At 43.8% G+C, this 19650-nt stretch overlaps 2 protein-coding genes and 1 long non-coding RNA gene across 11 annotated transcripts in view; 2 read left to right on the top strand and 1 right to left on the bottom strand.

Moving 5' to 3' along the window:
* SLC22A16 (solute carrier family 22 member 16) overlaps positions 1-5000 on the top strand; it is a 33372-nt gene extending 28372 nt beyond the window's left edge. For 3 of the 5 annotated variants that reach the window (XM_079298719.1, XM_079298721.1, XM_079298720.1), the window contains one exon: positions 2057-2670. In XM_079298719.1, the coding sequence (XP_079154845.1) occupies positions 2057-2269 (213 nt within the window). In that variant the 3' untranslated portion in view covers positions 2270-2670. Of the gene's footprint in view, positions 1-2056 lie in introns of all 5 variants that reach the window. The other 2 variants (XM_079298722.1, XM_079298718.1) reach the window with 1 other exon arrangement.
* On the bottom strand, positions 1945-4745 carry LOC306798608. The gene is made up of 2 exons (XR_013773409.1): positions 4651-4745; positions 1945-2150 (listed from the first exon to the last, which is right to left on the bottom strand). It is a non-coding gene; the product is annotated as an uncharacterized lncRNA (long non-coding RNA).
* A 3289-nt stretch (positions 5001-8289) lies between the features above and the next one.
* On the top strand, positions 8290-19202 carry DDO (D-aspartate oxidase). Of its 5 annotated transcripts, none has more exons than XM_079298756.1 (6): positions 8290-8461; positions 11288-11394; positions 13294-13501; positions 13686-13794; positions 14603-14779; positions 17294-19202. In XM_079298756.1, the coding sequence occupies exons 1-6, from the start codon at positions 8425-8427 to the stop codon at positions 17859-17861; spliced, it is 1206 nt and encodes a 401-aa protein (XP_079154882.1). In that variant the 5' UTR covers positions 8290-8424; the 3' UTR covers positions 17862-19202. The 5 variants fall into 5 exon arrangements, with proteins under 5 accessions (XP_079154882.1, XP_079154881.1, XP_079154884.1 ...); XM_079298755.1 differs by lacking the exon at positions 8290-8461 and adding an exon at positions 8530-8976; XM_079298758.1 differs by lacking the exon at positions 8290-8461 and having other exon boundaries at positions 11288-11386.
* Positions 19203-19650: the final 448 nt, after the last annotated feature.

Raw genomic sequence — 19650 nt, 5'->3', positions numbered from 1 at the left:
CTGGAAAATGCTTTCAGGGTCAGGGAGAAGGGAAATGTACTGAATTACTCAGCACGCAGCAGCTTTCACATGGAGTCAAAAAGAGGAAACTAACACAGGATGAAATAGAGTTATGAGAGCTCAGATGAAAAGACAGGAAAGATGGTGGTGTGTACACTTACAGAATAGTGAGAGTTAGGGGAATGAGAGGTAGGTTCATGAGGAGGGAAAACATGAGAAGAATGCCAAGTATCTGTAAAGAATATTGGAAAGAGAAAAGACATACGTATTCAAAGCACACAGTGTTACTTTAAACTTGTTCTTTTGAAAATAACTAGTGACCCAGTTCTCATACACTCCAAATTTATGGGTGCCCATAAGATTCAATATCCTTTACAGACCCAAATATCTTCAGTTATAAACTTATGACAGACTACAGTGTGTACATAAATGAGGGTATGTGGAATAGCTGCCATGTGTCAATTCATCCTGTCTTTCCAGGACAGAAAATCATGTCTGAACAGTAGAGAAGAAATTTGACACTAAGAGATGAGATTTCAATATTTTGGAGTGTATTTTTAAATATCACTCCCACCACATATGTCTAAAAGGATCTCACTTTGTGCCATTTCCTCTTGTCTTATTATTGCTAGGATTTTTTTAAATTTTCATAATAAGACCATGACTTTTATTTTCACTGTAGTTTATAGTATTTAATAGTATTTTGATGGTTTTTTGGATCCCTCTATATTTATTGCAAATGCAAAAAGGAGGGTATGCAACAGTGTGCCCTTTGCTTCTCAAAAGAGTACATGAGACAAACTGTCCTCTTTTATTTGGAAGGGAAGAGAAGCAAAACCAGCATGGTGCATGGGCAGGCAAATAGCACTGTTCAAGGATACAGTAGGAAATTCTGATTTTAAAGCATCTTTCTGACTTAAAGCCTGGCTTAGCTGCAGATGGTAGCTGGGCAGTTCTTGTCTCAAGTTCTCTGTAAGAGACCTAGGCAGTCTCTCAGTGAACATTCCAAATGTTCTCTCTCACCTTTAGAAAGAAAGCATTAAATAAAGGGCAGACTTCAGAACCAGCACAGGGCAAGATAAGGATAATACAGCATCAAAGTTCACAGTCACAGAATGGAAAAACACTAAGACTAGGCATGATGTTCTGTGTGAAAGCTTTTCTATCAGGAGAGAATGGGGTCATTTATAACCTGGTGTTGGAGGACTGTCAGGGGTTTAATGCTGTTCTGTACTCAGAGGAACAAAGTGGGAATTGGTGTCATTGACATTGACATAGAAATGTCTGTGTGAAGGGAATGTGAAGGGAAAGAGCAGATATTCCTGGAACAAGTGAGTGTTCCTCTACCTACCCCACATTATCCTGATCCTTGCATCACTTATGCTGTTGTTGTGGAATTGTGTATACCATAAACAAATCCAAAATGTGATCCCCGTGCAAATGTCAGTAGATGCCTGCACACCTAACAGCTCCTTGAAACTGAGTTTAGCAAAGTATTTCTGTTGAGAGCTAGCTCATCATCTGCTGAAGAGCTCTCCTGAGTGCAGATGTGCACTTTTCTGGCTCTGGGCCAATGAGCCATATTGAGAAATTCCAATCTGGCTGTGTAGAGAAGGAACAAGCACATAGGTACAGGTACACAGGAGCTGGAGTATGAACTGAGATGACAGGTGGCAGGGAAATTGTAGCTCTGTGAAGATATCTGTAAAAATAAGTGTATGCAATCCTAGAATCAGTTCTTAAATACATGCCTGACACCGGAAATATCAAATGAAGGTAATGTGTGTTGTTTACTCAAACAGAATTATTCCTGCTTGCATTATATTGATCCCTTGTGAACAAAACACTTCACTTCCTCATTCATTAATTCTGCTGCATAATCTTTTCATTTATGCAGCAAAAAAGGCAGATCTTTTATACAGGCAACATTTAAGACTTACGATCTTTGTTTTACAGCTCCTTGTGCTTTATTTTAAATTTACTCTCAAGTAAGATCAAAACTATGGATAGCTTGAAAGAATTATCTACCTTTACAGTTACTGTTTATTTCTTCCAGTTGCTTGTTGGAATCATGGCTCTTCTGAGTGGAATATTAACCATAATGCTTCCAGAAACACTGGGAAAACCATTGACTAATACTTTGGTGGAAGCTACAGAAATGGGAAGAAACAAGAAAAGCTGTTCAGAAAAGACTCCTCCAGCACATAGTGGTGCAGCATTAGAAAAGATAGAGATGTTTGGTCAAGAAAGAGTCAGCACTGACAAATAAAGCAGCAGCAAAATGGCTGTTCCAAATTTTAATCACTCTCTAATTTATAAGATCTCTGTATTCAAGAAATGTGACTGTTCTATAACATCTGTGCCTTTTACTTTGTATTCTGTCTTCCTTTTTCAATAGAGCAATTGTATGAAACCTTTACAAAGTGACTGAGTTACTGCAGAAATTTTGAGAGGATTTCTAGATCTCTTGTCAAACTTACTCAGGCCTTAAAACACCTGTCTGACTTGCTGTGACCAGTTGGAATTACTCTAAATGTTGGAACCTAACCTGATTACATGTATGTAAAAAATATGCCAGTTCTTTGCTTCACATTTTCTGCAGTTAGATTTGTAAACTTACAACAAAGTAACCTGCCTGGTCTCACCCTGTTGCAGCTGCCAGTTATAGGATTCAGAAGACAGTAAATTGTCACAATTCAAGAGAGAAGCCTTAACATTGCATCAGGTCATATCAATAATTTTAAACTATTTTTTTTTTCTTTCAAGTTTTCTACTAGAAATGGTGCCATTGCTAACAAAGGAGGGTATTCTATGGCACAGCTTCTGACTGAAAAAGTAATACTAAGTTTGCAATATGTGCAAATAGTTTGTATATTCATTCTGTTGAATGGCAAATGTATTTTTATTAAGGATTTAGAAAAAAAAAAAGTTCACTGGATCTACTGCTGTTTTAGTTTAGGTAAAACTAAACTGCCTGATCCTATTTAAAGTCATATTCATTCCAGACCATTGTTTCAGTGCTCCCTTTCTCACTTATTTCAGCTCAGATCTAGCATCAGATTTTTTCATAACTTCTAAGACCTAGACCAAGACTTTGCCAAATGCCTCCAGCAAGATCTTCTTAGTCCTCAGTGGAAAAGAATAAATGGCATATAGCTCTTATTCAGGCTCTCTTAATTTTTTGTAGAAATGTTTCCACTCACTATTTTTCTCATAGATCAGCTGTCTATAACTCATTTTTCCTTATTATATCACACAAAACCAGTTAGAAAAATAATATTTAAAAGATGGTAGCTAGAGGACACTGATCAATAGAAGAGTTACTAGTAATAGTTTGAATCAGTGTCAAAACATCCCACTGCTGATGCACCTCAAGTGTGCATCAAGACTTATTGTTGGTGCAGTGGTTCTGCCTTATGACTCTGGACCACAGAAGACTGATAAATAGGAATGCATCATTCTGGCTGCTTTTTTTATGGCTTTCTCCCACCTCCCCTTTTTCAGTCTATCTCTAGACCTGGGGATTTCTTCCTTGTCTGAGGATCTGCATCTCCTTTGCTTGACCACCCTTTTTTTGAGGAGAGCAGCACAGGAACTTGTGCATGTTGAGGTTCAGACAGCCCTCTCTTGCCTGGGCTGTGTGAATTCAGTCCTCCCTGGTTTGAAAGCAATGTTTTCCCCTCTTAGGCCCCTATTCTTATGGCATGGTCTCATCAAAACAAGTCTTCCTTGGTCTTTGCCATGTACCCACCCAAAAAGATATCTGTATTACTGTAGATGTTCTATATGCTGTAGAAATTAATGGCCACATTTTTTAATTTTTTCTGCACAGTTTTATTAGTTCCAATGACTTCTGAAACCAGAATAATGGTTTATATCCCCTTATAAAATATTTTATTCTTCACTGCACTGTCCTAGAATTTGGTCCTAGTATTAGGAGAAAATAATACCCTAAGTGAGGATTAACATGCTTTGAAGCAAGCAAAACCCAGCAAATTTAAGTTTAGGGAGTTTCTCTGAGATAATTACATAGATAACAGAAAGGAATCTTTATGCTTCTTACAATTCTGTGGGTGTTCCAGTGCTTGCAGAGAAAACCTCCAAAAAGACCTGCATAGAATACTATGGCTTCTGTCCAGATATATGAGTTCAGCAAAAGCACTTAACCTTCCCCCTGTGAGTAATCCCATCATTATTCTGAGAATGACTTTGAATACATACTTTGATGGCTGAAGATAGGATTACTCACATGCTGTGGTTTTTTATTTTGCTGAAGAACAGACCCAGTATTCTTCCACTGCTTTCAGGTCCCCTTCCACTTCCCAGAGCAGAGCAACTCTCTTTATCTGCAAGATCTACTGCCAAACTCTCTGTGCTTGCTCTGCCTTAAATGAGGGTTTAATCATGCTAACAAACCACCATCGTGCAATACACCTAACAAGGAATTAAACTGGTACTGTCTTGCCTTACAACCACCCTCCCCACACACAGAGATCCAAATTCTTCCCTTATTTTGGGGTTCTTTCACACTCCCTCTTTTAATAGTACATCTATTTTAAAACTCACTACTCATAACTTTTAGGAACAGTACAGTTTTTTTTCTAACAAGGTATTAAAGAATATTTATAATTAATTTTTCTACTTCCTTACCTGCTGAGTAACTGATTTGGGTCTTACCCAGCCAAGAACAGCCAATACATATTCTGTGTTCCTTTGTCTTGAGGGATTCAGGATCTGGTCATCTGTAATCAGTACCCATAAGGTAAAGAAAAGAACAAGAAAAAAGTTAAATACACAATGATACTGATACTGTTTACAACTAAAATTTATTATGATTCTAGACCACAATGTAGCTTGATGGTGTAACCCCAAAAGCCATTTCCTTCTGTCACTGAAGTGAGTTGGAATTTGGTCTTTGATTCAAGCGACTCATGAATTTCCTTGAACTAATGATGTTACTTTTTTTCCTTGGAAATAAAATGTTTGTTGATTTACAGATATACCTTTTGTGATTTTATGCATCAATAACTTACAGATTGCCTTAGGGTATCCTATTCTTTAACCTGAGGAAGGATGTTAATTTAAAAAAAAAAAAAAAAAAAAAGGAAATAGCATGTATGTCTATATCTCTAGCATTTCTATTTGCTTGGTTTTTTCCATAGGGGCAAAAATATGTTTAACACTAGTTGTGAATTATAAATGTAGCAAAATCAGGGTCTCCTTGAAGGCTGAGGGCTTTTGTATAGAGGTTCTGTGGAAAGACAAAATAGCCTGATATCCCAGCTCTAGGATGGAGTGAAGGATTTTTTGGCATTCTCCTGTGTCTTTCACAGGCTTTTTTTACCAACCCCTTAGGTGCAGTCACTTAGGAAGCCTCTGTGGCATTGGGCTCAGCAGTGTGCAAGGCCTGTGTGTGCCTTTTGGAAAGGATTAGGAAAAGGTGAGCTCACTTGTGCTATGGACTCTTGGTCCAGAAAGGCATTTGTGACTGCAAAAAGGAGGCTCTGGATTCGTCCTGTGCCCTTTGCAAACATCTAAAACATGTTTGTCTGAATCCTAGAACAGATTCCTAGGGGAGAAATTAAACACAAGGACTAAAAAGAAAACAGAGCATTGACAAAAACTGAATTTATTCTATCAGGGAAAATTCTAGTCAATACTGACAACTAGTTACCTTTCATAGGAAGAAAGACTAAACCACTTCTATGATCTGGTAGCCTAATAATTTTGTACAAGATTCTGTACTACATACAATGTGTCTTTTGGTTACATGGGGGAAGTATGTACTACTAGGAAATTTGTGGATTTGTGGATTTAATACATTTTAATTTTTTTTCTAAATGTGTATTTATTATCTGCAATTATATGCAAGAATAAAGTCAGACGCAATTTTTTTTAATCTTTACACCTTTACCTAGTTTAATGAACTTCTATCACCAACTCTTCATTTAGTTCACACTCCCTTAAAGAGTGGCTGGTGTTTTGGCATTTCATGGAGATCCTACACTTTAGGATGGCAAATATCATGTGTGTGTCTTTTCCCTGTTTGTCTTTGAAGGTGTAAACCAAGATTAGCGTAATGTGTTAGGTGGTGACTATGACAAAATATGCATTAAAAATGTGACATGTTTTGCATTTCAGCTGCAGGAAAAAATATGATTCTTTCTTGCCTTTGCTTGTATAAGCTGACTGGAGCAGTAGTCCCTCAGACACAGTGACAAAAATAGCTGCAGATACTGAGGAATGGGTATGAGTTACCAGAAAAGAGAGTAGGTGACCACAGGAATGACAAAACAATGTACTTATAAGCACATGGTGTTCAGTGCATGTGAAGAGTAACTATAGTTTCCTCATGTGGGAACTGGAGTGGGCTGACAGTGCAAGGAAAATAAGAATTGCAGCAATTCATAGCTCTATTGTTATTTGTCCCCATAGAGTTTTTTGGGAACCAATTTATTCTTCACTTCCCTTAAATCTCTAATTAGTGCAAATGACTCGACTTTCCATGCATATTTTATTAACTTGTGCTTTCTGATCAAGTTACACTCATAGCTTTGCTTCACCATTTGTGTTTTGAAGGCTTAATGTGTCCTTGCTGGGTGATTTATGTTCCTCTCTGAAACTAACTGGAATGAATGGCCCAAATAGTTGTTGCTAAAGCTGAGAAATTGGAATCAAGTCTGATAGACTGATTTCAAGAGCACTGAGCTCAATGAAGCTGAGAAAAATCAAGCCTAAGAAGCATATACTTCAAATGGGGAAATATCCTTTTTAGTATGACTGGTATATAAACAGTAATTGCAGATTCCAGTTTCTGGACAAAACAACTCTTTCAAAAAAATTAGTAACCTAGATTTATGAATAATTAGAAGTAATGGGGACTATCTCATTTAGTGACAAGCCCACTGTTCTCTCTGCATTCCAGGCTAGCAAGCCATGGATACTGCTTGGGTATTTGTTGTAGATAAGCAGGATCCAGCTATGGATTGCTCATAGGCATTTAGTTATTAACGTTGCCTCATAATCTCCCACATGGAGATGAACAGACTTGCATAGGAATAAGAACAAAACAGCACCAAGGGGTGATTCTTGTAAAGTCTCACTGCTGATGATGAGATTCAAAAGTGGTTTTGACTGAGGTAATCAGGAACATGACAAAACAACCAGGGATAAATAAATGGGCTATCTCTCAGCAAGTATTTTCACAAAGCTTTTCAACAGGAATGTCATCACTGCTGGTTTCTTCCTTGTAGAGGAGTCCCCCAGAAATAAATAAGTAACATGGGACAACAGCAAAATGAGGCACAGCTGAAACTCCTTGCTGAAATAGTAACTTGCCATGGACACTGATGCTTGACTTGAACTGGCTAAAGTGGCAGATAAATGGTGCATGCCATTCACAATATCAGAAGTAGGTCAGCACTGCTGTGTTCAGAGAGATCATTTCTGCCTGTTGTTATGGCTCTGTTCAGGATAGCACACAAAGCAAAGGGAATGCCAAGGTGAAAGGACACAGTTCTTAAGCACTGCTGGAGCAGGGTTGGTGGTGTGCTGAGATGCCACTGCCAGTCATGGTTCAGGAAGAGCTCCAAGTACAATCAGGACTGTGTTTGTTCTGTGCCAGAAGGCTGGCAGTCTCTTCCCAAATGCACAAATCATGACTTGCACTTTACCAAACACAATGTGCTTGTTCACCTTTGCAAAATACTTTAGTCCATAGAAGATTCTTTTCAATTACATTATTAATAGATTTGGTATCCCAAATAAGCTTGAATTTCCTGTATCTTATTCTCAGGAAAAAAAACATACTGGGAATTCCTTGAAACATTCAGACTTGCACAAGCATCTGTCACAGAACATTTTGATCCAAATCTTTCAAATTTGGCAATGTTCTAAGCAATAAGCAGTAGAATCTCAGGAGGAGCAGGCAGTTTTTATCTTAGCTGGAACTGCAACCTCCATTTATATTTGTAGATTTCCATACGTACAACGGTCCTCTCCAATCCTATTGCAGATACACTAAAATGAATACTTAGAATAGTGTTCATTTTGCAATACAGCAAACAAATAAAAAATTTAATTTCTAAACAAGAAAAACACTGTTCCTCTGCTGCCTTCCCTGTCTTAATCCCCTATTTTCAAAACACTCAGAAAAATCAAGCCATATTATAATTTGGGAGAATTATATCTGGTTCCTGTCACTGTTAAAGGGAAAAACCTTAAAAAGTATGTATCTTAAAGATCAGTGTTGTGGAATGTTCATTAGTTTTAGATCCGTGGCAAATGCTGTCCGACAGGGCTGGAGGGGAGGGTCGGCAAACACTGCCCTGCCGAGAGTGTTCAGGGACGAATGCTCAGGCTGTCAAATATTAGCCAAAATGTCCTGCCAGCGGCTAATGCCCCGGAGGCAATAAATCGGAGTATATGGCATGCAATTTCACCCTACAGCTCCTGCAGAGAGGTTTGTTTTTGACAAAGGCGTGTTTTTCAGATGAAAACAGCCCTGCCTGGCGGCGCTCGTTAGGGATTTGCGGTCTGGCAGGAACCGCTCGTTCCCCAGCGACCTGCGATGGCTGGAGTTCCCCTCCTGGCCGCTCCCGCGATTGCTCAAGGGCTGAGGATTGCCAGTCCTCGGCAGCTCCAGAAACACGCAGAACATGACTGCCTGTGAGGGAGGGAAAAGGACAATGTCTTCCCCGCAGCACAGCGGGTCCCGCTGGGCCTCCCCGGGAGGGAATATCAGGGGGAGAAATTCTGGCAGGCGGCGGAGGGCCCGGCCCCGGCAGAGGCCGCCGGGCGCTCCGGGAGCGCTGCCAGCCCGGAGGCGGCCCCAGCCCGGGCCTGGGCACAAACAGCTCCTTCATCCAGCGGGGCCGGGCCCCGGCAGCGCCCCGGGACACGGGCCGGCGGCACCCTCCGGCCGCTCCCCGGGACGCCGGCTCTTCCAGGCGGGACCGGGGGCCTCCTCCTCGCCAGGTATCGCCTGCTCTCCCCGCTCCGGTGGTTCCCAGGCCGTACTTCTAGGTGAAGAAGTAAATGGGTGTCGGAGGGCCGGGGAAGAGCCCGCCGTGGCTGCGTGGGGAATTCCCGCGGGCAGATCCCATCTCCCGGAGCGGAGCAGGGAGGGCTCAGCCCACACACCGCGCCGGGAGCGCTGAACCGCAGGGTTTGGCCGGGGGGAAGTCCCGGGATCGCAGCTGCTCCCTGCTCCCCCTCATCCCCGCCCGGCCCTGCGGGGAGCCGGGATCGCAGAGAGGATTGATTTCCTCTCCATGCTCAGGTGCTCTTGGTGGAGGTGGCTCTTGCAGGATGGAGGGATGTAGCTGTCATCCCTTCGAAGGTGTGTTCCATGCTCGCAAACAATCCACCTGAAGGAGGAGCTGAGGCCTCCCGGTAGCCCCGTGACAGTGGCTTTCTGAGGCCGCCTGTGGATCCTCCTTTCTGGCAGCGGTGCTGTGTGCGCAGGAAGGCTGAGGGAATCCCGAGGAGCCCCTAGAATCCTTTGTTCGGTTAAGAAAGATCATCCTCACCTTTCTCCTGCAGCACTTCCTAAATGTACATCTCACAGGGCAGCACAAAGAGCAGAAAGGGGACTTGACCACAGTCAAAAGACCAAAATGAGGAGTTTCTCCTCATCAAATACACAAGAATGGATCAGTCTTTGCCCAGAAAAACCCCTCTCTGCGGCCATGTGAAGGGAAGTAACACCAAGGGTGCTTGCAAACTCGTGATAAACTGGCGATAAAGTGATACAACAAAAGTGATGAAGGGAAGATGTGTTCCATGGCATGCACTGGCAGGGCCAATGGGTGCAGCTGCCCTGGTGGATGAGGAGCCCCTCCTGCAGCTCAGAGAGGCTTGAGCCTTTGCTCCCCAGTACCACAGGCTTCACACCATTCAAAAAGTGTTTCAGCACTTACTTATGATGAGAGTCAGTTTAAAAAAAAAAACCAACAAAACAACAAACCAAGGTTTTAAAATATAACAAGTTATGGTTTTCTTTAGTTACTTCCTGTTCTGACTTTTCTGGTCAACAGTTCAGCTGGGCTTTTTCCACTGTTTATTTGGGTGTGTAAATGTGCTTATTTTGGTAGGCCAGCCGGGTTGCGACACAAGCTGAGAGCGCCCAGCTGCTGTGACCGTGGGCTGAGCTGCAGCTGGCAGTGGATGTGCACGTTCCTCTCTGTGTGTGTGTGTGCTGGAGCTGTGTATTTATCCATGCTGGTCAAGTTATCCACTGCCAGAGTGATGCTGGAGATGAAAGTTAGTGGCACTTAGTGATGGCATACAGCTATTTGAGGCAAGAAAGAATAAAGATCCCCTTGTGTCACACAAGGCTGACGTTGTCTCCTCAGCTGTGGGTGTTGAGAGATGAAGTCATGTCACAAAATATCTCAGTATTTTTAAAACTAATTCGTTCTGGCCTAGGAGAAGCAGGAGGGTGGCAGGGACATGGAACCCACATCAGACAACTGGTATCCTCATTTTTGGGGAGTTACAGCTCCAGGTGACTCTCTCTAGCTTCTGTCCTGTTCTTCATACACTATGAAGGGACAGAGAGCTTAACAGTACCTGACACCATTCGCCCCCCTCCCGAACAGCTACTGCAACTGATCTGCCTTTTAGATGCTGATTTGTGCAAAATGCTCAGGCCTGTCTGAGGGGATGAGAAGTATCACCCCTGCTGGGACTAAGCTGGGCTGCCACATCAGCTAAAAATAGTTTCTCCTCCTCTGCCCCCCACCCAGCAAAATGCAGGCTGTGCTGCCAGTGCAGAGCCATAGCTGGGCCTTCAGTCAAATCAGGGTCAGTGGCTCTGCAAAGCCCGAGCTGCTCTCACTGATACTGATACACTGATACTACTGTGTGTAGCCTCTGCTTTGCACCCAGTTAGTTTTTGGCATGAAGGCTTGTTGTGCTCCTGGACTGTAGCAGTAGGTGCAGGAAAAGTGTTGCATGGAACAGGTGCCTGTCGTGGCCTTCTGAGCTATTCCCACAGGCTCCAGCACTGTCAGCAGCCCCTTCCTGCCCTTGCTGGATTTTTGCAGCATAGGGATCAGTTGATATCATACTGGCTCATCTGCAAAAATCCCATCTGAACTTGACAGACTTGTGAAACCTGAATCTCCACCAAGCCACAGCTCCCCTTTCTTCCCTGGGGACAGGGCCATCAGCCGGGAAATTCAATCTCCACCATGGTCCAAGGACTTCAGCAGAGGAGAGCTGTGAGGGACACTGAAAGCACAACTCGGGCAGGTGGATAATGTACCCATTGCATTTGTTTCAGGACAGCTGAAAAAGCAGGGCTGTGCTTGTCCATGGACTGTTGGGAAGCTCTCTGGGCACTCTGAGAATCAGACACCATTTCCACATCTGCCAGTTCTGGGTAAGAAGGTTTGTTCATAAAGATGTGTTTAGATACCTTCCTCAGAACCAGTTTTCCTAAGCAATTACAGAATTATTACCCAACCCCCCAATTTCTTGTTACTAATATTCTTCCTTACTTTCCCTTGACCCAGCATTTTTCCAGACTGGTTTCTAGGTGTCAGCAATGCAGACCAGCAGTTCTGGTCCAGGGTCCATTCCCCCCCCCCCCCCCCCCACTGTGTCCTCTTTCTTTGCTGTGCAGGCACTTCTGTAGTCAGCTTGTGAAAAAGGAAGTGATAATTAACAGAAAGAAACTTAAGTGTTGCCCTGAGAGGAAGAAGATGATTGTAACAACCCTTGACTGTGATGCAGAAGGAATGCAACGACAGGCAACAGTGCCTGCTGCTCTTTCCCTTCTTACACAGCAGAGACATCAAATTTTAAGTAATAAAACTTCAGGGGTAAGTGAGAAGCTGTGTGAACAGTTATGAGCAATGATCTCATAAATAAACCTGACCTACCATAATTCCACATCGTCTGTCTTGCCTAAATTTACATCAAAGATGCCAAAAGCCACAGGAAGTTGGTAAATCAGCCTGTCATTGTAAGTGCAGGCACTGCACTTACAATACTGTAATACTGTAATGCTGTACACAGTACTGGTTTCCAGTAAAAGTTCTCAGAAAGCAATTAGTGAGGCTGGATTTCTACAGTCACTGATAAGCAAGCCCCATAGAAGAAACCAGAACCATCAGGGCGCAAAACTGAAGGTCTATCACCCTCATCATCCTCTCTGAGAGTGAATATTGTAGCTATTGCAAGAAAAAATTAGTCATAGGCAGAAGGGATCTTCCTCCAACATCTCTGGTCAGATTTTGGAAGTAACCTATTGAAAGGGTGCCTGACCTAGCAGGAGCACTCCTACTCACCTGGTTCAAAGCTGTTAAAGGATTTATCACCTCTGAGGTTGCCCAGTCTCTCTCTTCTGGGCCCATTTAGTCTTGGCTTTGGGGAGTTTGCAGGGTGCACGGAGCTGCATGGTTCAGTTCTGCTTTGTGCCTTCACCAGTGTGAGACCTGAGCTGGCCATGGCCAGGAACACAGGCTGGCACCTTACTGGGATGGGCAACCAGGTGACTGTCAACCAAGAGCTGTGTGCCACTCTCCAGGACAGGTGCCAGCTCCAAAACTTGTCCAGGAGAGGGGAAAATAAAGACACTGCACCTCCTGGGATAGCAATCAGCAAATGAGAAGTGGAGTGGAGCTGCTCCAAGTCATAAAGCAAGTTATAAAGTAAGGCAGAGAGAGGCAAAAATACAGGCTCTTGGAGCAGCAAGACTGGCTGGCACCTGTGGAACATGTGCTGCTGAGAGAGCATTGCAGCCTTGGATGCCCACGGATCTGTCCAAGGTAGTCAGGAGGTCACGCAGGCAGGTACGAGGACCAAGAATGGATTGGAGACCTCCAGTGTGATTTGCTTCTGCTGCCCAGGCAGTGACAGCCCTCACCGCTGGAGATCCTAATATTCAAGTAATCTTTTTACTTAAAAAGATTTTATAAAGCCAGTTTCTCCAGAGCTCTGTGCCTTTTGTGCCTGACACAATAGAAACTTGATGGGTGCTTCACTCCTTCAGGTTTTATTGAGGAAACCTTTCCCAAACCAGCCCAAACACTAGTGGTACATGTGCAGATCACTCTCGTGCTGAGGATGAGGTAGAGGCTGCTAAAAGACTTTTCAAAACTTTTTTGTCATATCAAAGGCTTTTTTGTTGTTTTTTTTTTTAATCCTCACCACAGTCCTGGTTGTCTGCAGCATTTAACTTTCAATTAGTTTTTGGGGAGAGACTATGTTACATCTCACGTGGGTATTTGAGCCTGATACTCGCCTGGATGATAGTGACCTGTGATATGCTGTTTCCAAATGCAGGTAGGAACATCTCTCCTCTGGCTCTGCATCCTGGAGATGGCCCCACCCAAGGTTGCAGTGGTGGGTGCAGGAGTCATCGGCCTGTCCACAGCATTGTGCATCACAGAGACTTGTCCCAGCTGCTCTGTGACAGTCCTTTCAGACCAGTTCAGCCCCAACACAACGAGTGATGTGGCAGCTGGGATGCTCATCCCTCACACCTACCCAGGTTCGTTTAAGTTAGGGCAACATGCCCACAGCACCTCATGCAGCTGTGTGCAGTGGTGCATTGAGGCCCAGGAAGAAAATTGCTTTGTCCTGTGTTCCCTGTCTGTCCCAAATCCTTGACACTCATTTGTATGCTTCTCTTCTTTGCATTATTCCTCTGCACATTTGGTTTTGTTCTCATGCAGACACACCAACCCACAGGCAGAAGCAGTGGTTCAAAGAGACCTTCACTTACCTTTTTGCCATCAGCAACTCGGCCGAGGCATCCGAGGCTGGCATTCACCTGGTCTCTGGGTAAGAACAGCCCCTGGGGCAGCCTTTGCTACATTTGTGTTGTGTTCTGGAGCAGGCAGACAGGTTTTCTTGGCTGGATTTCAGGAGTATTTCCTTCTAGGAATAGCTTTTATGTCTGTATTCCCAAAAAATTGCATTATAGCTGCTCACATATGATGTATTTTTAGGCAAAATTCAGGAACAGGTGTGCACAGAAAACCCACTCAAGTCTGACCTGCATCAAAAAGCTTGTTATAACTGATGCTTTCCACCCTGTTACCCACTAGTTGTTTGCAGCAGGGATCATCACCATAGGGATGGGATTGCAGATTCTTCCAGCTTCAGCACCTAGGTACAGGGATTCAGCTGGAGAGGGGAGGGTGTTGGGGGTGTTTTATGCTGCCTATTATGTACTAAGAAATTTTTCTCTTGGGAGTATCGAGACTCTGTAGCTTTATGGATACCAAAGGAATGGTGAACAGATGTGCAAGTGGCCCCAGCAGGTCCAGCCAGGTGTCTGCAGTTGTGCTGGGGACACTTTATGAGTACACTCTATACTTTATGAGTACACTGTCACGGGAAGAGCTCTCTGCAGTCTCTCCATGGTGTGCCACCCTCAAGCTCAGCTGTTCTGACTCTCTGCTTGTCTGCCCAGGCAGGTATTGCAGGAGCAGGCAGCAATGTTTCCTCATTGCTGTTAATCTTTCAGAGCTGCACTGATGCAGGGAAAGAGGTTCCTGAGCTCCTGGATTCGTGCTAAGATTGCCATGACACATAACATGCAGAGCAGTAGCAGTGAAGTTTTCCAGGTTTTTGTCTGTCTTTTTAGTTGGCAGGTCTTCAAAAGCCCTCCCAAGGAAGAGTTACCTTTCTGGTCAGATATTGTGCTGGGATTTCGACCAATGTCTGAAGCAGAACTCCAAAAGTTCCCACAGCACCGATTTGGTCAGGCCTTTACAACCCTGAAATGTGACTGCCCACCCTACTTGCTGTGGCTGGAAAAAAGGTAGGTTTTGCTGCAGGCTGGGCATGCAGAGGGAATGCTGGCAGAGGGACTGGTGGCAAGACAGGGTCTCCTTGAGATCCTTAAATTTGAACTAAACTGGAAAAAGGCTGTTTCTCATTGCAGAAAATGCAACAAGCTTTTGCTTGGGGAGAAGCACAGGAAATAAATACCCAACTTTTCTAAAATGTGAAAGGCCCCATTTATGCACTGTCCACTTTCTCCCAGTGTGTCTGTACAGTGGGGCCTGGAGTGTGTGCAACTCTGGGCATAGGGCCAATGTAGGCACAGGGGCCATACTTAGCCAGCCAGACCTTGAAGGTACATCAGGAACCTGACATGTCCTGAGAAAACATTTGGCAGCTCCACATTTGCTAGAATTCCCAAATAATATCCCTTTGTTTTTGAAGACACATCCAGCTCTTAAGAGAATAAGCACGTCTAGGAAGGTGTCTTGTTGTGAAGACTTTGGACTTATGAAGTAGGTGAACCAATTAATCTCAAATTTGTTCAACAATTGGAGTAATTTCCTAATCCATTTAGGTGAAAAAGACCCTGAGATGTTAAACAGCATCATCTTGTAACAATTTTTCTTTTAAATGTTTGCCTGCATAAGATGGGTGATGCACTCACTCTGAGGAGTCGTGTCTTCAGAGTTCATGCTTGGATTGACATCTAAGTTAGAAAATCTGCCAATTCCCAAATTTTTAAGTTTCCCCCTGATACCTCAATTTTGGAGAACCATAGGAGAGGCAGAATCCAGATCTAAAAGGGCTTTGACACCCTGGGACATACTGGGATAAGTATTTTGTCCAAGTAAGTACCTCTAAAGTGAGCAATGGCTGTATCCACTTGAGAGAAAGAGACAGGCTGCAGACCGATTTGGGGTTAAGTAAAGAGATGTGTACTGACACCAAGGTACAAATTGCCAGCTCAGCTGGTTACTTGGATGCCTTTCATCACACTGCAAAATGTGAAAAAGCTTTTCTTGTTGTAGCAGCCAGGCAGGCTGGAGTTCTCCTGTGGCACCAGTGCCATGTGAGGTCTGTGCCATCTACTACACATGATCTGTCATGTTTCATTGCCTTACTGAAGCAAATTTCTGCTGCAGGACAGCTAAGTTGTACAACACATTTAGTATCTGCCATGTGATTTCTGCTCCCTCCTCATCCCTGCTGTAGTCTTTTTATTTCTTCAATTATGTTGTCTAATGAGATGATCAAGCTCTTTTTTTTTTTTTGCTTTTCCCTGGTGATGAGAAATGAGAGAATATTAAACATGTAACTAATTCTCAAGCCCCTGGTGATCTGAGCAGTATTTATAGACCATTCTCCTGGCAATCCGCAAGGAAAATTGTTGTTGTGCCCACCTTGCTTGGCCAAAAATAGACTTCAGGATTTTTTTTCCTGCTTACTTGCCCAAATTCAGGAGTTTTCAGCAGGTTTTTCATTGGTCTATTTTTTATGGCATGGTGACAGAGTCCCAGTTACAACTCTTAGAAGCTCTCCCTGCAAGGTGCCCAACCACAGCTGCTGCATGAGATCTCCCCTGTTCTTCCCAGACAGCTTCAGTGTCCTGCTACATCAGGCCCCAGAGTACCAACTATGCCCTGGATTCTTGGCTCACTCACTGCTTTGTGGGAAACCACTGCTTTTACAGCAGGGTTGATGACTTTGCCAGCTGCTAGAATGTTGCAGAGGATGGGATTTTCCACTTAGTGCATCATAGACCTTGCTTATGCTTAAAACCCCCAGCAAAACGCCCAGCAATGGGATCCGGCTGACAGCATGCAGTGACTCCATCTCATACCAGTGATTTTCCACTGGGAAGGGCTTCAAAATTCAGGCAAGTTCAGGGGAGGATTTGGCTTGAAATTGAGCTCAAAACTGAATCTCAAGAGGAGGTGACTTTCACTGAAGAGCAGACGTGTGTATAGTGTTTTGAGCTATCCTGGGTGACTCCTGGCTGCTGCTCCAGAAAATTATGGCCACCCTGGGGGTCCCATGCTACATCTGCCCAGCCTAAGTGCAGATATTAGGGCTTGGCACGTGGCACTAGATAGCTACATAGCTCAGGAGGTGAGTTGGGAATGAATGCGACAGCACATAACAGACACTAAAAGGGGTGTAGTATGATAGCTCTGCCACTAGCATGAGTGAGTTGGTAAATAAATCTATTGTTTCTCAGCTTGGGCTGTTAAAACTTGGCACTGTTACAGAAATTAATCAAGACCACGAGGACCTAACTGTTTTCCTAGGGTCTCATGCCAAACCTTTGTCTAAAGCTCACCTTGCTGTACTTTTTCCAACTTGACCAGGTTAAATCCCTTTGATCAAATCAGACAAATCACAAAGAGAATGGTCATAGCATTTTCTTTGCTTTTTGTCCCATCTGTTGTTTGGTTTTGATCAGTATATAAAGGCAAAGACACTCTACCTCATTTACTTAATATTCATAATAATTACATAAGGGTTTAGAGGTTTCTTTTCTGCCTCACTTCTGGAGTCTTTTTTGCAGGTTGGAAGCAACTGGCACCCAGATGTACACCAGGAAAGTGGCAGACTTGTGGGAGCTGCACGGTGAATATGACATTGCTGTCAACTGCGCAGGCATGGGAGCCCAGCAGCTGGTGGGAGACAAGCAGCTGATCCCTGTCAGGGGACAAGTACTCAAGGTTCACGCTCCCTGGGTGAAACTGTTCATCCGGGATGGAGATGGCTTGACTTACATCTACCCAGGGGTACACAGGGTGACCTTGGGGGGAACCAGGGAAAAGGGAAGCTGGAGTCTCTCCCCTGACACTGGCACTACTAGAGACATCTTTGACAGATGCTGCTCCCTTGAGCCCTCACTGCAGGGAGCCCAGGATATCAAGGTGAAGGTGGGCCTGAGGCCATCCAGGCAGTGTGTGAGAGTGCAGAGAGAGGTTTTGAGCCAAGGAGGAGTTAAGCTCCCAGTGGTCCACAACTATGGGCATGGGGCAGGTGGCTTTTCAGTGCACTGGGGTACAGCCAAGGAGGCTGCTCACCTGGTGGGAGAGTGCATTTCTGCTCTGCAAGGCTCCTCATCGAGGGCCAAGCTTTGAATCCCAGAGGCTCCTTTTCCATTTACAGCTAGTGCTGCATCTCCTAGCAGCAGCTTGGACTTTTAGTCAATTACTGTATAGAAGAGAGGTACATCAACAGCTTATTCCAGTGCAGATACTCAGTGGTATCTTCTACCACCTTGGAAAAGCATGATGTGTTGATCCAAGTATTAGTCCAGCTGATCATCTCCTCCAGCTGCCCTGGGTATTTGTCCTAGCCTCATGTGAAGAAGACAAAATATACATAAATACTCTTCACATAACAGTGATCAGATTGCTGCAATATAATACAAATAACATCAATTCAGCATTTCTGCATCTGCATCTAAAGGGTGTCAGATGCACTAGGCTCAGATTCAGTAAAAATAAGTTGTCTCCTCTTGTACCAAATCTAATCTAGAATTGCCCTTGTTTGTGCCACCTTGCTAACAAATTTTATCATTGTCTATATTATTTAGAAGGAAAAGAAAACCCCATGTAGTGCTGCATTACAGTGCTACAGGTGAGCTCTTATACAGGAAGCAGCGTTAGGTCACTGTCACACACAGTGACCAGACAAGTGTGATTTTAAGAGCAGGTCTGTGATACCCATCACTGCATTTGCTCATATTGCACCTCAGGGAGCTTAAAGTTTCTTGCCCCACATGAGCTACAGTTTTGTGCGTATTTTCTCACACTAGTTTGCAAATCTTTTTCCTTCAAGGCCCTCAGATTTTGCTCTCAGACACCAATGATTTCTCCCCAGCCCCTCCCCTCCTCCCCTACCACATCAATATCGATATGGCCTTTGTTCTACTGAAGAGGATTTTTCAGAGTGGGCTTTGGAATGCAACATCCCTTTTTTATTTTACAGCAGTGTCTGCTTTCCTTGCAACAGCTGATATGAATAATTTCATATCAGGGGGGTTTTAGCATAAACAAAGATTCTAACACCAGCATCAGTTTTGTAGAAGAGCCATTTTAAACCAGATAAACACTCTAAAGAAAAATTTGTCTGTAACTGGACATGAACAAGCTCCTCTGCCGTAAGAAAGCTGAGTCACCAGAGCCCAAATCCTCTCACTCCGTGGCAGAGGCTCTGTTGGGCTTTACACTCCCCTCAGCAATTCAAGCCCTTTGATGTGTCTGAAGATAATCACTCCCCAAAACTGGATCTTGCCATCAAGGTACGGTCTGACTCTTAGTGATTAAATGGCTCATTATATTTTCAATGGCTCACTTGAGAGTGTTATCATCCATTTTTGTCTAGTTCTTTTGTCCACAGAATTACAAAACCATTCAGAATCCTTCAGTGATTAAAATAAATTGATAAATAAAGTTCTAATAATGGAGCAAAAGTCACTTCTGTAGTGTTTTCTTTCATAAGCAAGGGCTTTTCTTTCATTTGGGATGGCCTGAGAGGGCCAAGAAAGGCCACATTCAACCATGACTGCCAGCTCCTGCTGTTCTCGGGGGGGGATGAAGACAGTTATCATTTGCAAGGGACAGCTGTCAGAAGATACATCACCAAATTAAATTATGGGTCAATAAGTGCCTGGGACCAGCCTAAGCCAGCCCTGCCTTCAGCAGCCTCATCCTCCTCCTTTTCTCAGCTCTGAAAGCTAATTTTGCACTCCCCCCTTTGTTCCCCCCTCCATTTGTCCTTTCCAGTGGTATGAGAGGGCAGAGCTGCTGCTTTTGGCAGCAGTGTTCGCATAGGGCTTGTCAAACTGCAGCTTTGTCCTCAGCTAACACAGAACATAAACATACATGGAAAAGAAATATAAGAATGGGCTCTTTTTTCTTAATC

Source organism: Erithacus rubecula (genome assembly GCF_903797595.1).
Source record: "Erithacus rubecula genome assembly, chromosome: 2".
NCBI classification, from domain to species: Eukaryota; Metazoa; Chordata; class Aves; order Passeriformes; family Muscicapidae; genus Erithacus; species Erithacus rubecula.
The sequence above is the reverse complement of the archived record's forward strand: the minus strand, read 5'-3'. Positions and strand labels throughout refer to the sequence as shown.